This window comes from Mobula hypostoma, chromosome 13 (genome assembly GCF_963921235.1).
Source record: "Mobula hypostoma chromosome 13, sMobHyp1.1, whole genome shotgun sequence".
Taxonomy (NCBI): domain Eukaryota; kingdom Metazoa; phylum Chordata; class Chondrichthyes; order Myliobatiformes; family Myliobatidae; genus Mobula; species Mobula hypostoma.
The window spans coordinates 97,163,083-97,178,444 of NC_086109.1; the positions used below are offsets into that span (position 1 = coordinate 97,163,083).

General features: G+C 40.8%; 1 protein-coding gene across 4 annotated transcripts in view; it reads left to right on the top strand.

Annotated features, from left to right (window-relative positions):
• trpm7 (transient receptor potential cation channel, subfamily M, member 7) overlaps window positions 1–15,362 on the top strand; it is a 149,466-nt gene that overhangs the window by 130,098 nt on the left and 4,006 nt on the right. For all 4 annotated transcript variants that reach the window (XM_063066289.1, XM_063066292.1, XM_063066291.1 and 1 more), the window contains 10 exons: window positions 1,005–1,090; window positions 2,855–2,895; window positions 6,734–6,759; window positions 7,733–7,786; window positions 7,984–8,034; window positions 8,127–8,192; window positions 9,806–10,089; window positions 12,179–12,261; window positions 13,138–13,343; window positions 15,033–15,084. In XM_063066289.1, coding sequence (XP_062922359.1) covers window positions 1,005–1,090; window positions 2,855–2,895; window positions 6,734–6,759; window positions 7,733–7,786; window positions 7,984–8,034; window positions 8,127–8,192; window positions 9,806–10,089; window positions 12,179–12,261; window positions 13,138–13,343; window positions 15,033–15,084 — 949 coding nt within the window. The remainder of the gene's footprint in view (window positions 1–1,004; window positions 1,091–2,854; window positions 2,896–6,733; window positions 6,760–7,732; window positions 7,787–7,983; window positions 8,035–8,126; window positions 8,193–9,805; window positions 10,090–12,178; window positions 12,262–13,137; window positions 13,344–15,032; window positions 15,085–15,362) is intronic.

A 15,362-nucleotide genomic window follows, 5' to 3' on the forward strand; every position in this document is an offset into this window, starting at 1 on the left:
GAAATGAAAAGAAAATGCTGACAGACGCTAAATCAGAGAATTCTGACCTCTGTGTTTGAACAGTGTAAGAGGCCAAACAAAGCCCAACTTGGACTCTACTTCCATTCCAGCGTTACATTTTTTTCTCTCTCTCCTCTTCCCACTTGTCTTCCATTTACAAAGGATGTTTGATAGCTTTAGGTCTGTGCTCACTGGAATTTAGAAGGATGGAGGTGGATCTCATCGAAACCTTTCGAATGTTGAAAGGCCTAGACAGAGTAGGACAAAAGGGCACAGCCTCAGGATAGAGGAACATCCATTTAAACAGATGTGGAGAAACTTCTGTAGCCAGAGGGTGGTGAACTTGTGGAGTTTATTACCACAGGCAGCTGTGGAGGCCAGGTTGTTGTGTGTATTCAAGGCAGAGCTTGATGGGTTCTTGATTGGACACAGCATCAAAGTTACGGGAGAAAGCTGGGGACTGGGGCTGAGGAGGGGAAAAAAGGATCAGCCATAATTGAATGGTAGAGCAGACTCAATGGGTCAAGTAACCTAATTCTGCTGCTATGTCATATGGTCTTGCATCTCCAACAGATTAGCTGCAGATGACAATTCTTCCAGCGCATTCCATGTAGTTGTCTCTGAAAATGTCTTCCTTCCTGAACTGTAATCAACAGAGGACTGGACTGCCTTTCAGCCATTTGTCCTCCCCCCGGTTTAGACTATCTGTACTACTTTTATCGCTATGGTCACTATTCCTAAGTTCACAGCTTCATTCTCCAGCATTGACTCTAACACTACTTCCTTTCTAGTCTGGCACTATTTGTAAAGTCAGTGATTTGATTTGACATTAGGAGGTTTATTGGTATCACTTTTTGGATGTATCAGTGTATTTGTCCATTAGTCTTCCACTTCTTGCCAATTTCTTGATTAAGTATAAAGAAATTCTTAAAGCACCATTTTGAAGCCTTTCAAAATATTTGTATCATTGCTCTACAGTTTTTTTTTGTTTGTGTTCACTTCAGTACAAGCTCGAGGTGGTAAAGACCGGATCAGGGCCTCTGCTGAAGATGTATCATTCTTCCGGGAGGATTCGAAAGCTTCTGTCATGGTCAGTCTGATTGTTGTGACTGTTGGAAGATAATGTTGGTAGAGTTACGTCAGCTGTGGTGCTTAACTGTTGGAAAGCAATCAATCTTAAAGTGATTTTAAGACTGATTTTAAAAGTAATCCTTTGAACCCAATCAGTTTATGTCTTTAACTACCATTTCCATGGTTTGTGCAGATTATCCTAACTGCTCTCTAGTCACCACAGAAGCTGGTGGTGCAAATCAAATAAACTGTAGGTGCTGGAAACACTTATAGGTCAGGTAGCATCTACAGAAAGAGATGTACTATAATCTTTAAACCTTCAAACTCTACACATTTCAGTGAAATAAACTAGTGCACAAGAGATGAAAAATATCACACCTATTATTGAAATTTACCCTCAAGAAGGGTGAAATTTGGCTAATATCCGTGGATATAAAGAAAGAATTGGCTCTGTGTTAAGGGATGATATACTGAAACATCTTGCCTAATCTGAAAATTGCTTCTGTTGTCTCTTTTTGCACAACAACTTAATTTAATGAAAAGCTGTCAGATAGTTAATGCATTATTAATTTAATCTCATAAATTATGAAGTCTGGAAGCATTATTCAGATCCAAATCAGACTCCTATCATTTATTCTATACCTTGTTTGATTTGTTTCTGCAGTAAAAATGTATTTTTGCCTCATTTCTACTGCTGTTTTCTAAAACGAGGGATTCTGCAACTGAGCGTTTTGGGACATGCTGGAAATTCCTCCTTCCTCCTAATATGAAAATATAAATTTGCATTAGGATGTCTTCAATGTTGATTCATCTTTCATTTACAAATTAGCACACTGTTTAAGGAAATGTGGATGATTTGTCAGATCGGTTCAGGTCTCCATCTGAAATGACGTTATGTTGTACAGATTGTAAATGGAGGATGAATTAAATACTGTTTTTACAATGATATTTCCATTTCCAATCAATGTCCTTGAAGGGACTGGGGTTAAAAACAAGATGTACTCAGCAGCACTGCAAAGTGAGAATAAGAATCTTTTCATATCAGCCATTCAGAACTGGAAAATAAGATGATCAGATTCTGAGCATTAAATCACAAGCCATGCTGTTTTTTTTTTAAAAAATATAGAAGACATGGCAATGCTGTAGCCAGATTTCATTCCAGAAAAGACCATCTATATTAAGTGATTGCAGTTTTAAATCGTCCAGTCTACATGTTAGAGCTTAAGTTGACCAACAAGCCCAACATTGGATGTACACCTAACAAAAAAACAGCATCATTAAAGCACAAGCAACACATACAAAATGCTGGTGAACACAGCAGGCCAGGCAGCATCTATAGGAAGAGGTACAATTGACGTTTCAGGCCGAGACCCTTCGCCAGGACTAACTGAAAGAAGAGATAGTAAGAGATTTGAGGAGGGGTGGGGGAGATCCAAAATGATAGGAGGAGACAAATTTTTCTAATCAATTTTCCAACTCTTGGCTCCATCCCTCCCCCTCCTGTCGTCTCCTATCATTTTGGATCTTCCCCTCCCCCTCCCACTTTCAAATCTCTTACTATCTCTTCTTTCAGTTAGTCCTGACGAAGGGTCTCGGCCCGAAACGTCGACTGTACCTCTTCCTATAGATGCTGCCTGGCCTGCTGCGTTCCACCAACATTTTATGTGTGTTGCTTGAATTTCGAGCATCTGCAGATTTCCGCGTGTTTGCGTCATTAAAGCACAATATGTATTATATACACCAGTGTGTTCATCTTCCCTAACAATTTTCCTTTTTCTTTTAGAGTCGTCTGGAAGACAAACCTGTTGCAAGCAGCTGTCAAATGTAAATGGATAGAATTTTGTCGAATCGTGGATATTACAGCATTGTGGTTGTTGCTGCTCAAATGTCCCTATGTCAGGAGGTGGCTGCAGGAGTTCCTCAGGGCAGTGTCCTTAATGTGACCATTTTCAACTATCTTCCTTTCATCTGCCATTACCAACAATACAATGTGGAAGTCACCAGTAACAAAATGTATACTGTGATCACAAGAACAGGCCCGAGGCTGGATATTCTGTGGTGACAGAGGTCGGAGTGTGATGGATGCCCCTCCACTTGGATGAGTGTAGCCCAGCAACCCCCAAGAAGCTCAGTACGATCCAGGACAAAGCAGCATCCCATCATCCATCTGAGCAGTCATTCCCTACACCAGCGGCACACACTGAACAATGAGGAAGCCGATCAAAGCTTGCAGAGGGGTCTGGATCAGCTAGAAAAATTGGCTAAAAAATGACAGATGGAATTTAATGTGGACAGTGTGAGGTGTTGCACTTTGGGAGGGCCAAACAGGATAGGTCTTGCACAGTGAGCAGTAGGCAATGAGGATTTAAACAGAGGGATCTGGGAATTCAGGTCCATTATTCCTTGAAAGTGGTGTCACAGGTAGATAGGATTGTAAAGAAAGCTTTTGGCACTTTGGCCTTCATAAGTCAAAGTAGAGTGTAGTAATTGAGATGTTAAAATTGTATAAGACATCAGTGAGGCCTAATCTGGAGTATTGTGTGCAGTTTTGGTCACCTACCTACAGGAAAGATGTAAATAAGATTGAAAGTGTGCAGAGAATATTTACAAGGATGTTGTCAGGACTTGAGGACCTGAGTTATAGGGAAAGATTGAATAGGTTCGATGCTTCAATTTAACAATGGTTAGGTCTGTTCCCTAGAGCGCAGGAGAATAAAGGGAGATTGATAGGGGTATACAGAATTATGAAGGGTATAGACAGGGTAAATGCAAAACAGGCTTTTTCCAATGAAGGCTAGGTGAGACTACATCTTGGAGATCATGGGTTAAGGGTAAAAAGTGAACTATTTAGGGGAACGTGGGGGGTGCGTAACTTATTCACCAAGAGTGGTGAGTGTGTGGAATGAGATTTCAATGGAAATAGGTTCAATTTCAACACTTAAGAAAAGTTTGGATAGCTGCACGGGTGGGAGGGCTACAGTCTGGTGGTGGGTTGGTAAGACTGGGCAGATTAATAGTTAAGCATGAACTAGATGCGTTGAACAGCCTGTTTCTATGCTGTAGTGTTCGCTGACTAATAAAATACAGTACAATTCTCCCAGCAGGACAGACTAGGACAGCCAGGGTATACACACCACAACCTGCACTTTTTTTTAAACCCAGGCACTATTATGACTTTATCATCACTGGGTCTAAATCTGAGAACATACTCTGCAGTTACACTGGACATACCTTCTAGACCTGCAGTTGTTCAAGTTAGCTGACTGCCATCTTCTCAGCAGGGTGAGATCTAGAGATGTTGTCCAGAAGGCAGGCACAAATCTTTAAGGTGCTGTGTTTTATTAGATATTCATTGTAGTACAGGTCAGACAAAGCAAGCAAGGCAGATGTAACGAAGAACTAACTGTAACAAGGGAGTGTGTGCACATACCTCTTCATTCTGCAAAACTAGTGCGACTGGTCCCAGATACAAAACCTCCCAGACAAAGGAATTACAGAAATACTGAACCAAAATTACTACAAGTTACTAACAGTCTACAGACAAAAAGATGGTTCTACAAACATACTATATATGCAAGTGCAAAATAAGCTAAAGTCACAAGGAGAAACACAATAAAACGGCTTAGACCCTAATCTACCAAGGGCAATAAATGGTGACTGTCGGATCCTGAAAGTTAGTATATAAAAAAAAGAATAGACACGAGCTTCTGGGACTGATCTGCTGGGTTCCTCAGGCATTGCAGTTGTTATTTAGAGATACAACAGGGTAACAGCCCCTTCCAACCCAGTGAGCCGGTGCTGCCTACTTACACCCAATTAACCTACCAACCTGTACGTCTTTGGAGTGTGGGGGGAAGTTGAGCGGAATTAAACACAGGTGGCTGGTTCTCTAAGAGTATTCTACTAACTGCTACACTACCATCCCACCCCAAGTTATTTGGGGTGTGTGTGTTTGTGTATCTAAAGTGCCTATGTAAAGTATTCACCCCCCCCCCCATGTTTTCATGTTTTATTGTTTTGCCAATGTTGAATCACAGTGGATTTGGCTTTTTTGACACCGATCAGCAGAAAAAGACACTTTTGTGTCAAAGTGAAAACAGATCTCCACAGAGTGATCTAAATTTGTGTGTGTGTGTACATGCAATAAAGATTAGCTTTATTGGATGTATATACAGTGAAATCAGCAAGGATTGTACTGAGCAGCCTGCAAGTGTGGCCACGCTTCCAGCACCAACATAGCATCCCACAGCACACTAACCCTAACCCTTGTGTCTTTGGAATGTGGGAGGAAACCAGAACATTAGAGAAAACCCACACGGTCATGAAAGAACATATAAACTCCTTACAGACGGTGGCAGGAATCAAATCCTCAGCTTGTAGCTCATTGCTTGAAATTGCTGCACTAACTGTTATGCTACTGTACCATCTCTGCACTTATGACAAAATTTATTTCACTTGGAAATATTTTTTTCCTTTCTCGTCTGCTGAGTGTGTCCAGCGTTGCCTGCTTTTTTAAAATTTCATATTGTAAAGTTCATTTGTAGTAAAGGGAAAACTGCATTAACTTTTGCACTCTGACCCACACAAACTGATATGACAATGAGCATACAATTTGTTTCAGATCATTGCTGAATGAGGAAGAAAAATCAGTCCTGATACTAGAAATAACTCTCTGTGGTTTCAGGTTGAAGCATGAGATCTTTGTATATCTGCCAAACCAACTACTTGAGTTCTCTGTAGAATGCCTTCTGGAAATTGGTACACCTTGTTCCTTTCTATATGCAATGTTATTGTTTGAGTACAGCCACTGATTAACAGTCTGAGTACACTTTTGCTGCTCTCACTAATGCTTGTTTTAGCTATAGCACTAATGTTTGTAGTATGAACACTTGATTAAAATACATCATTAACATGATGTGTGCTGTTCAGCTGGTAACAGGTGAACGTGGGTCACCTGAAAGAGGTTTTACTTTCAACATACTGGGCTTTTTCATCTCCTGCTTTTGTGTACATTCTCACTTTGACTACATTGGTTCCCACCCACATCACAAAAATAGGCTGGTTGGTGAAAGTGCGCCTAGAGTAAATGAGTTGCAGGAGAAGTGGTGGTTTGGGGAGCTGAGGGTCGTGGAGTGGGGGGCCATGGCTTGCTTGAAGTTACATGAACAACAAGCATGAAGGGAATGTTCTCGGTCTGTGTTGCCTCAGTTAGTTGCACTGACCTGTTTCAGAAGAAGATAGGAAAAGGTAATCGGAAATAAGATCATGATTGAGCATAGTAACCTGCAGTCATTTGTTTTTGATGGATATATTAGATCTACATTAATCTATCAATATTGCTAGCCTCTAAACTGTCGTAAGACACTTTTCTACATTAAAAACATAAAGCATTTGTTTTAGTTGATAGCAGATACCTGTTTTCACTCAGTAAGCAATAAATTCATCTGAAGAAATGTTCTCAAATGTTCTTGTTGTCTGTGTTGAACAGTATCTGAAGTAAAAGTCATTCATGTGCAACTGGTGGGGTTTATTAAATGTCACAAAATTATCAAAACTTGCTAATATGCTTTCTACCTGTTTAAATAATTTATTTGTCGTGTAGGTAGTTTATTTTAATTTTAAATCTTTTTGGTCAAATAAGTTGATTACTTTTGCATTTCAGGGCTGCTGGTGAGGATGCCTTAACTGGTAAGACTGAAGTTCGTGTAACATGCTGAGTATCAATAATATATAATTTTACTGAAATAATTTGTTTTTGAGGAAGTGTTTGAACGTTTTAAACCAGTACTTTTGGAGTAGGCTTGAATACTTTGAAAGGACTGTAGACGTCAGCTTTGTGATTCTGCAAAAGGCTCATTTATGCTGTAGTCTTGTTTCAATCTACTTTGCATTTGTGCACTATGTTCTGATATGTGCTAAGTAGGTGTATGTTTTGCCTGTATGGAGTTCTAGTGCTGAAAGAGAAAGTCCCTTGTGCCAATGATCAAAATCTGATATGTCATTATGGTCTAATTCCAACAAACATTTATTAATAAGTTCTACCTTTTTTGGTTACCTGTTAAATTTGCTTTGCTGAAAGATAATCAGACTTCTTTCTCAGTGAACACCAATTCTTTTCCTTCATTAGCTTTACATAATGCTGTGGCTTGCTTTCTACTTAATTTCTTTGTTGGGGAAGTCAGTTATCACCAAACTACATTATAGTGATAATTTTGTGCCCAAGCAATTTATATAAATGAACTGTGCTTTATATGCATAGTGTTTAACATTTAAATTTAACACTGAATATTGCAAATATTGAGCAAGTTGACCATCTTCCTTGTGTTTAAAATTTGTATCCGATGTTAGACCATATTTGTACTGCTTGAAGTGATAGAAATTGTCAATTTTATAGCAACTCTTCCGCTATTTGCTCCATGGTTGCTGCAGTCCTATTAAAGATGGTCTTGGCTGTAAGTGATTTAACACCGGCTTCCTAAGTGTCTGGAGTGTATTAGAGAAGTCATCCAGAAATATAACTGAAGTGCGTTAAAGGTGTAGTTTTGTGAAGTGACTGACTTTAATGCTGTTTAGCATTTCGATATGTTCTAAATGCAGCTGCTTTTTTTTAGTAGTCTAACCCACTGGATGTTTTAAAGATCTTGATCTCCATCTTTTTCAGCACAACACTTTTACAATGCTCATCCATCTCACGTAAGGCAAAGGAAAATGGGAGGTGAGGGATATTGAAATCTTCAGATTTTTTTTCTTTAAATTGCTCTTTTTAGCAATCAAAATAACAGTTTATGAAAAGTTAGATTTCAGAGAAAACTAGTTAGTTTTACAGTAGAAAACCTTCAGTACTTTTGCACGAATCCTTTTACATTTAACTTTTAAATTATTAAATCTCTTTTTCCCTCCTTTGACTCTTAGTGATTGGTTCGCCTTTTAAACCTGCACTGGATGTAAATTACTTCTATTCAGGTTAGTATTACTAAATGTTAACTTGCTCTAATATTTACTTCAACCACTGTTTGGGATTGACTGATGATGAGGTCTCTGCATCCTTCCCACAGCGGTTGAGAGGAATAATTTGATGCGACTTTCTCAGAGCATTCCTTTTACTCCTCTTCCAAACAGGGGTGAGTTAAATTTATACCATTTCTTCTACTATTTAAACATCTATTCTTGTTGACGCAAGTCTATTGTTGTTTTATATGCTGTTGGTGCACTGTCATCCGGAGGAATGATGTTTTGTGTGGTCAGATGACCACAAACTTGGAACTTGAAAAGTTAAGCATGCAACAATAAATCTCTCTTGTTCAGTGACTATGATTGAATTATAGAGTAATGCACATCACAGAATCTCAACATCAACCAACAACTCTCATTTCTGTTCCCATGCCTAGCTGTGTTCAATATCTGTACATGTACTGCATCTTTCCATTGGCTATTATTTTTCCTCTATTTTTCAATTTCCTTGTTGCCTGTGTAGTCAAGTTGCAGTTCCAGTGTGTAGAACAGAACAGCACAGGAACAGGCCCTTTGGTCCACGTTGTTGTGCTGAACCAATTAAGTTAGTGATCAAGTGGCCAACTATATGGATCTCAAAATTACAATACTAACCTGTTGTTGGAAGCCATTTGTCTATCGGGAAGATTTTTGTCCGCCCCCTTGTCACAGCTCTCATTTTTCCTGTCCTTACCCAGTGGTTAGCACATGCAGTCAGTGGGAAATCTGGCTTCTCTTGCCTAACTAAAACCCTTAGATTTTTGGTTTGTTACATTGAAACATACTACAGTGAATAGGATTATTGTCCCTGCCTTGAATAAACGCCTTGGTATCATATGCACAGCTCTATGAAGATGTTGCCTGGAATGGAGAGATTACATGGGCTGAGCTTACTCTAACTGGAACATAGGAGGCTGAGATTATTTAAGAGGATAATAAAATTTATGAGCAACATAGGTTAGATCATTAGCCTTTCTTCCCAGGGTAGAGGCATCTGAAGGTATAGAAAGATAGGAACAGAAATCTACAGCACATTACAGGTCCTTTGACCCACAGTGTTGTGTTGACCATGTAACCTACTCTAGAAAGTGCCTAGAATTTCCCTACTGCATAGCCCTTTATTTTTCCAAGCTCCATGTACCTATCTAAGAGACTCTTAAAAGATCCTATTGTATCCATGTCTACCTCCTTCGCTGGCAGTGCATTCCACACACCTACCATTCTGTGTGAAAAAACTTGCCTCTAGCATCCCCCTTGTACCTACTTCCAAGCACCTTAAAACTGTGCCCTCTTGTGTTAGCTATTTCAACCCAGGGAAAAAGCCTCTGACTATCCACATGATCAATGCCTCTCATCATCTTACACACCTATAGAGCCACAAGTTTAAGATGAGAGGAGGAACTTAAAGGAAATGTGAGTGTAATTTTTTTTTAATGCAGGTAATTGCTGCCTGTGGAGTTGATAGAAGTACGTACAGTCACAAGATTTGAAAGGCGTCAAGAAATATGGGAATGAGCAAAGATGTTTCTGTCTGGTCAGTTGTTGGAAATCTGAAACAAATCACTGAAAATAGGCGGTGGATCAGGCAGCATCTGTGGAGTGAGGAAAGAGTGGGTGTGAGTTGGTTCTACTTCCAGTTTAGAAGCAGAATAACGATGTATAATGCTTATAGTAATGTTAGTTGGAACATTATTAATTTAGTGTGCTTGTTTTGATATGATTGGCTTTCTCTTTTGTGTTAAAGGTGAACCTGTGACAATATATCGGCTTGAAGAGAGCTCACCAGCCAGTCTGAACAACAGTATGTCCTCCTGGTCACAACAGGGCCGATGTGCCAAGATTGAGTTCTTAAGTAAAGAAGAAATGGGGGGAGGATTGAGACGAGCTTTGAAAGTGGAGTGTACCTGGTCTGAGTTTGATATACTGAAACCAGGTCAGCTGTATATTGTGAAATCTTTTCTTCCTGAAGTAATAAACACATGGAAGAGGATCTACAAGGAAGATACTGTACTACATCTCTGCTTGAAGGTACTTGGACTGCACTGGCTTCGTAAGAAGGGGAGGGGTGATAGGTGAGAGCTGGATGGGGATGCTGAAGTGAAGAGCTGGGAAATTGATTGGTGATAGGGATATAGGGCTGGAGAAGGGGGGAGTCTGATAGGAGAGGACAGAAGGCCATGGAAAAAAGAAGAGTGGGGGAAGAGCACCAGGGAGGTGATGGGCAGACAAGGAGATGACATGAGAGAGGGAAATGGGAATGGTGGCGGGGGGGGGGGTGCGGGCGGCATTACCGGAAGTTTGCGTAATCAATGTTCATGCCATCAGGTTGGAGGGTAACCGTACAGAATATAAGGTGTTGTTCTTCCAACCTGAGTGTGGCCTCAGTGTGACAATAGAGGAGGCCGTGGATAGACATATCAGAATGAAAATGGGAAATGGAATTAGTGTAGGTGCTCAAAGCAGTCTCCCAATCTACCATTATACAGGAGGCCACAGTGGGAGCACCGCACACTGTGTATGACCCCCCAACAGACTCACAGGTGAAATGTAGTCTCACCTGGAAGGACTGTTACACCTGCCCCCTACACCTCCCTCACTACCATTCAGAGCCCTGGGTGACTGGATGATTTTGTGACCATAGGGGCTCAGTATTTGGTCATTGTTGCTAGTGTAAGTTAATGGGACAACACTAGTGATAGATAATACAAATGTTGATGTAGTTGGCCTGCTCTGTTGAATGGAGAAGTGACACGTGGATCAGTCCAGACAGGTAAGGCGACACTTTTTTGCATTGGGAAGGCTCAACAGGATTAAACATTTGAAACTGGGAAAGTACTGTAAGGCATCGAGGAATGGAAGGATTTTCATATACCTCCGGGTGCTCCAGTTACCTCCCGCATCCCAAAAACCGTACCGGTTAGTCACATGGGTGCAAGTGGGTGACACTGGCTCGTTCAGCCAGAAGGGTCTGTGTCCCTAAATAAAATAAAATTCATTTTTAGACTTACTAGTAACATCGTATTTTGACATCTTTTTTTAGAAACTGAAGCTGCTCTGCTCATTCCTAAAATCCAGTTTTCTGTTTATTTTGTACCAGTAGATGGGAATTGCGCAGCCAGTGATTAATCACAAATAGCAGAAGATCATTCATTCAGGTTTCATTAGTGGATGTGGCTTATTCGTGTTAGTACTCGATGAAACTGGATTGCTCTATACTTGTAGAATATTTTCTAATGGGTTTTCTGCGCAATAAAACACATTATGCCTCTGACTGGCCCCTGTTGCTGATGTCGTGCAGTGCTGCCACGTATATAGTTAGGGTGCCTAAGACTTCAGAATCTGAGTCAGGTTTATTATCACCGGCATGTGATGTGAAATTTGTTAACTCAGCAGCAGCAGTTCAATGCAATACATAATCTAGCAGACAGGAAAAAAAAATAATAAATGAAATAAAACAATAATCAATAAACAGGTAAATCAATTGCGTATATTGAATAGATTTTTTTTTAATGTGCGAAAAAACAAATACTGTATATTAAAAAAGTGAGATTGTGTCTAAAGCTTCAATGTCCATTTAGGAATCGGATGGCAGAGGGGAAGAAGCTGTTCTGAATAGCTGCACAGTACTGATTTTATGTATTACACTGTACTGCTGCTGCAAAAATTAACGACTTTAAATTGTGATAAATTTCATTCTGTTATGGGTCTCTGTTGTGGAGTGGGAATGGGACAAGGGGAGGGAAATCATGGTTAGGAAAATGGAGAGGGGAGGGAGTGGGAAGCACGAGAAAGACGTTCTGTGATAATCAATCAACCAATTGTTTTGAATCAAGTGACCTTGCCTAGTGTCTTGGGGCCACCCATCTCTCTCCCCATCCTCCACCCCGCCCCGGCACACCTCTGCCACCTGTCTCACACCCCTCCCGCAGTGCTCCACCCTCGCCATTCCCAACATCGTTTGCTCCCAAACTCACACTCCACGTTGACAAATACAGTACTATGCAAAAGTCTTAGGATAACTATATAGATAATGAGAGACTTTTGCACATTACTGTGTATTTCAGATGGTGCCTGACAGATCTTACTGCATGCTTTACCACCAGTCTCTTGTTTCTAGGAGATTCAACAGCAGAGAGCTGCACAGAAACTTGCTTTTGCCTTCAACCAAATGAAACCAAAGACCATTCCCTACTCTCCAAGGTCAGTCACAATCTACAGTTTCAACTTGTTAAAAATTCTATTCTCCAAACTTCTAATGATAAATAAGTTTGTAAAGTCTGCTGTCTCTCAGTATTGCTGGGAGAGTAGCATGTCGATGTAACTGTTCCCACAGTCTGGAGCCATTAGTAATGTGTACAGAAGGATACAGCAGAGTGATTTTAAAACACACTCTGCATTGCTGGTCCCCCACTACCTGTATCAGAGACTACTGAATACTGATGTCCTTGTGCACTATCACTGCATTGATTTTGTTCTGAAAGACTTCGAGCTTATTGTTATGCTGAATAAAACAATGTAGGCTGTGCATAGTTGTCATGAATATAGAATCGCCACCTAACTTTGTTACTGAGGAACAGCACTGTTACCAACAGGTAGTTTCTAATGTGGTTTGCCAACAGCAGAAGCAGTGTCTTTGCAAGCAGTCACCAGTTTTACCCGTCCCAGTGTCATTTAGAAGACTAGTTTACTTTCTCTGCTTCAGGATGGAAACGATACTAGAGATTTTGTTCACAGTAAGGAATGGAATTATTAAAAAGCCATTCAGTCTTTGTGGCTACACTGCCAGTCATTGAAGCTGTTCTTGGGTGCAGAAACCCCTGTATCCTTTCATTTTGGTTCTTAAAAAAGCTATCAGTTTGCTCTTGAAAGAAAGCTGCTCCTATTTAGAAAGTTGAGATTCTTCTAGTTTAAACTTTTGAAATAATAGTAATGTATGTTTAAGCATCACCTTTACATTAACAAAATGCTTCCAGGAGCTTAAGGATGATGGTATGTTTGATTATCCTTACTAGAAGACTAATAATTTTTCAGTTAGTTCCAACAATATTGCTGAATTAAAGTCTGATTTAACCTCAGGTTCCTGGAAGTGTTCCTTCTGTATTGTCATTCAGCAAGCCAGTGGTTTGCGATTGAAGAATGCATGAGTGGTGAGTTCCGCAAATTTAATCACAACAGTGGTGATGAGATCCGTCCAAACAACATGCTGGAGGAGACCATGCTTGCCTTTAGTCACTGGACTTATGAATATACTAGAGGTGAACTATTGGTTCTGGACTTACAGGGTGAGTACGTGCTGGCTTTCCTTTGTTAGAGTGAAGTTTTTAGTGGAATAAAAAAGAGAATCTCCCCAGAACAGGCCCTTCTGCCCACTGTGTCCATGATGCCAATTTAAATGCTCTGTTTGCCTGCATATGGTCTGGACTCCAACATTCCTTGCATAGTCACGTGCCTGTCGAAAAACCTCTTAAATGCTGCCGACCCCATCCCCTTCAGCTTTGAATGGCCTGTTTCTGTGTTGCGTGATTGGAAGTCAAGATGCAGGGAATTAAGGGCAGTGAGCATGGGATTGATTGCTGCGGTGGGAGATAGCATGGACTCAATAGATTGAATGGCCTCTTGTGTGTGTATAATGCAAGGTACACTGCTTGGGCAGAATCTGAAGGAACACTGGTGCTCTCCCGCATGCACTCTACGTGAGTAGAGGCAAGAGAATTACTCATGGCTGATCCTCACTCTGTCATTTTCCTACACCAGCCCAATTTCCTTAATGTCCAAAATCTCTCAGATGCTGCCCCACATTTGTGTTTACTGCACTTCTGCCCTCTTTCATTGTCCCAGCACCTGTAGTCCTTTATTAGGGTTCACCTTTGGGCACAGAAAAGTAAAGTTCAGTAAATAATTAGAACACAGGGTACTAGTTTGGTAGTCTACATATTGACAAGCAGATGATCACTGTGAATATTGGAACCAAGTTGTTAAATTCTGTACAAAGAGAGCTACAGTGATGTGGACAAACCATGAAAACCTTTGCTGATGCATCGGGGAATGTACTTTGGTGAGGAGGAGCTGCTGAATACCAAGGCCAGCTCGAGATGAAAAGCTAAAACTGCGGGAACAATGGCATATTACAGAACGACAGTAATTCCTCCACCCCCCCCCCATCCCCACCCGCACCATCAAAGATGGTGCTCTACCCACTGTTCATACAGCAAATTGTTGCTTCACATCCTAGGATCTGCAGTCCCTTGTGCCTGTGTTGAAGTAGGATTGTGCATCTTCTCCCTTCCTTTCTAGTGCTGATAAACAGTCTCTGAAATGTTGACTGTGTTCCTTTCCATAGAGGCTGCCTGACCTGCTGAGTTCCTGTGGCATTTTGTGTGTGTTGCCCAGAGCTCAACACTGATGTATTGATCTAGTGACACATGCAGTACATTGGACAGTCACTTATCTAAAACTTCATTGCCCACTGAGATCCAACACTACTTTACCTTTCCCACCCATCTGGCTTCACCTATCACCTAGCTAAATCTCCTTCCTTTCCCCCCACTTTTTTATTCTGGCGCCTTCCCCTTTCCTGTCCTGATGAAGGGTCTTGGCCCGAAAAGTTGACTGTTTATTCCTTTATATAGGTACTGCCTGACCTGCTGAGTTCTTCCAGCATTTTGTGTGTGTGAGTGTGTTGCCCTGGATTTCCGGCATCTGCATCTCGTGTTCTTTCATCAGCGCAGTCTTGCTGCGGTTTGGAGGTGTGATGGAAAAGCAGGAAATGCTGGTAACATAAAGCCAGTGGGCAAGTCTGTGGAAATATAAACAGTTTAAGTTTTAGGCTTGTGCCTTCTCATCCGATAAAAGGGTATTGGATATGAAATATAAACTCAGTTTCTCTCTACAGATACTGCCTGACTTGCTGAGTAGTGCCCGCATTTGCAGGGACTTTATAGTTATGGATCTTTTTACATTTCCTTTTGTAGGTGTTGGGGAGAACCTAACTGATCCTTCAGTAATAAAGTCTGAGGAGAAGCAGTAAGTATTCGTTTGAATGTGATTTGCCTGCTTCCTCAGTGAGAACTTCTCAATGCGGAATGTCTACACCAAATACCTTCAACACTGCCTTAACTTTTTCTAATTCTTAGCAAGAAGTTTCTCTGATTTATGGATTGGACTGCAGACTCTTTGTATTTTATATTCATGTTTTCGCCTGTTCTTCCTTATTGCCATTTGATGCAATTTGTTTTTTTTTTGTGTGGTTGTTGGGGTGGGGCTCAGATGCTGCAGAAGAGATTTACTGTAATTGCAGAGAA